The sequence below is a fragment of the Sinocyclocheilus anshuiensis genome, unplaced genomic scaffold, assembly GCF_001515605.1.
Source record: "Sinocyclocheilus anshuiensis isolate Anshui unplaced genomic scaffold, SAMN03320099.WGS_v1.1 scaffold2436, whole genome shotgun sequence".
Taxonomy (NCBI): domain Eukaryota; kingdom Metazoa; phylum Chordata; class Actinopteri; order Cypriniformes; family Cyprinidae; genus Sinocyclocheilus; species Sinocyclocheilus anshuiensis.
Window position 1 is genome coordinate 12662 of NW_015546184.1, and position 3010 is coordinate 15671.

The window sequence follows — 3010 nt, forward strand, 5'->3', positions numbered from 1 at the left end:
ATTTATTACTATGATATACAGTGAACTTTTCATGTCAGCAGACAATATTCCATACAGAATATCCCTGCAAAATAACTGCATCACTGAGATTTTTGATGGAGTAAATCATTTATTCTGAAGTAATATTTTCATCAGTGTTCTATCAGCTTTTACATACTTAAATCTGCATATTTACCTTTACAAAGGCCTATTTTTTAACCTTTTTAGATGTATTCATCATCTTACATGTCAAATTATTACAATTTATCAATAAATTCAATATACACTATAGGGCTGCTACCAGTCAGATTAAATAATTTACACTGCAAATAACAATAATTACAGCTGCAATAAATAATGTTATGAGATTAATGTTTTAAATGCATTTATGAATATACAAATAAGAAATGTTGAGGGGAAAAATGCCTTTTTTTTTAACAAACTTCTCAACTGAACTACCGGTAAGTGGCGGTAAGTCACTTAATGAGTGAGTATTGAGTCATTCATTCAACTGATTGAGTGTGTTATCATGCTAGTATCTTAAGGACTTTCGTGGACAGCTGACTCCTAAAGTTTTTGATATTCTTCATATTCTGTGTGGTGGTCAGATAAATTTAAATAGATTTTTACCTTTTATGGGCATTTTACCTTTATAAAGCCATTTTTTTATAAAGTGTGCATTATCTTTTGAGTCAAATTCTTACATTTAATCAGTGAAGAAGAATAAGACATTTGGGCTGTTACCAAGCAAATGAAATCAGTATCAACAAAATTTATCTTTGCAATCCAGACATAAGCTGCATTCTGAAGTCTCGAGACAAACAGAGTGAGCTTCAGCGCGAGCTTGTATTCTGTATTCTGCTAACTTACTGCAATTCTCTCTGATGACGCAGTAACTTACTGCAGGAAGAAAAAATCTTCGGTCTGTCCAATGATTGTAAAGTCATTAGGTCCGTCAGACTGAAGATATTTGAGCGGTAATGAGACCAAAAATAATTAAGACCCATCGAATCCGAATTTAAGACATTGTAAGACTTTTTAAGGCCTTATATTAGGAAAACGTTATTTAAGACATTTTAAGACTTTTTAAGGACCCGCGGACACCCTGTGGATAAATGGCAATACCTCTTTAAGAAGTTCATCCAGGTTTGGTGAGCAGCCCATTTCAGTATCAGTGCTGCAGCCAGAAAGAGCAGAGACTGTGCCTTTACCCACTACAAAATAAAATATAATGACACTAATTAACTAAATTTGTAAAGACATTACATAATATGACACGACTTACATAACATTACATAATATTCACTCTGCAGAGTCACTGAACTTCTATTAATGCATGTCTGCGTAAGAATTGGTCTCTGTGCTATTTCTAATGTTTCTTGGAAAAGAAAAACAAAGCACACACGTACACTTCTGTTCCTCCTCTGGCACAATCCGGTACACTTTGTAAGGCTCAGAGATGTCAAGCTGGGATCGGTCAGTAACTTCCTCAAAATCTGGGCTCTTGTTGAGTGCACAGCGCAATCTGGTCTTCCATGTTGCTGGTTCAGCTTTATCCCCCTCTTTAAACTTCCCTTTAAATATCGCCCACGCCTGTGAAAACACATGCTTAGTCAGACACCACCACAACATCTGAATTACTACAAAAAAAAAAAAAAGACTTATAAAGTAACTGCGGGGCTGAATACAGTGCACACTTCATTATATTTTAGAACAGACAAGCAGGCAAAAACATCATTAATGTAACAACAATATAAAATATAATTTAGTTAAAATTAATTTAGTAATAAATTATAATTATAATGAATTACAAATAAATTATAGCTAAATAATTACTAATTACTGGATAATTACTGTAAAAATAGGCTTGCATGAGGGTGAAAGTCTTGTCAAACTGTGACAAAATCTCAACAGAGGTAACTGTCCATTAGTTCATGTTAACATCATTTAAAATAAAGCATTGCACATTTAAGTTAGATGTAATATTCGTGTCAAACTTTTGCATATCATATGCCATTGTCTAAATAAATTATCTAAATAAACATAATCTTATCATCTACATATTACAAAAGTATATACTTTTATCAAACAGCGACAACAACAAAAATAATAATATTATTAGTAGTAGTAGTAGTAGTAGTAGTAGTAGTCGTAGCCACATATATATAATAAATTAAATGCTTACTTTGAAGATGGACGCATCCACCTCCTGGTTGTAGTCTTGTTTTCCCGCATGTTTCCAGGGGATTCTGAACATGGTGCGGATCTCATCCTCCCATAGCAGTCCATTATAGGTGTTACTGTTGATCTGTTCTATAAGCCACTGTTTCAGTCTGCGACCACCCGGATTCATCTTTTACACTCTTACTTAACTCTAAAGTCGTTACAGCGGGCTGATGAGGAATAATTCACATTCACAACCATCCACGCCGCTTTATTTATAAAAGACACCCGCTGAAGTGAAGAACGGAGAATGTCATGAGAGCGGATTGGCCAGCGCAACGCCCAGACGTCCAATCACTATGCCTTAGGGCTGGCAACGTATGAATATGTAAATTAGATTCTATGAAGCGGAGGCATTTACAAGAAATCTCTATCCAGCTCTGGAGGTGTGTGAAGTGATCTGAGGGGAAAGAGGGGAAAGGGACTTTACAAGCTCATCCCGTTGATATCTGAACACAATTCATTAAACTCTCCTGAATGTCCCACAGATGGGGTCATGAGATAAATAAATAAATAAATAAATAAACTCTGGTTTAATTTGATTATAGCATTGGCGGTTAATCTGGAAAAATAAAAACATCAATCAGTAGCAATGGTATAATAATCTGACTAGAAGTAAAATTAAAGTATATGCAAGATTATATATTATATTGCAATTCAGATATACTGTACATAAACTGTAACCATTCAGCTCACAAAACATAATTAGGCCTATTAAAAACAGTTGTCTATTTTATCCAACATGAAACATGTTAGAATGTAGATTAACATTATTTCTAAATTAGATACTTATAAAAATATATATATA

The 3010-nt window shown here is 33.9% G+C and overlaps 1 protein-coding gene across 1 annotated transcript in view; it reads right to left on the reverse strand.

The window, feature by feature from the left end:
* The window catches only part of LOC107701391 (interferon regulatory factor 8-like), an 11255-nt gene extending 8849 nt beyond the window's left edge, over nucleotides 1-2406 (reverse strand). The window contains exons 1-3 of the mRNA XM_016503391.1: nucleotides 2165-2406; nucleotides 1389-1572; nucleotides 1105-1193 (exon numbers count right to left, since the gene is read on the reverse strand). Of these exons, the coding sequence (XP_016358877.1) occupies nucleotides 1105-1193; nucleotides 1389-1572; nucleotides 2165-2332 (441 nt within the window). The 5' untranslated portion in view covers nucleotides 2333-2406. The remainder of the gene's footprint in view (nucleotides 1-1104; nucleotides 1194-1388; nucleotides 1573-2164) is intronic.
* Nucleotides 2407-3010: the final 604 nt, after the last annotated feature.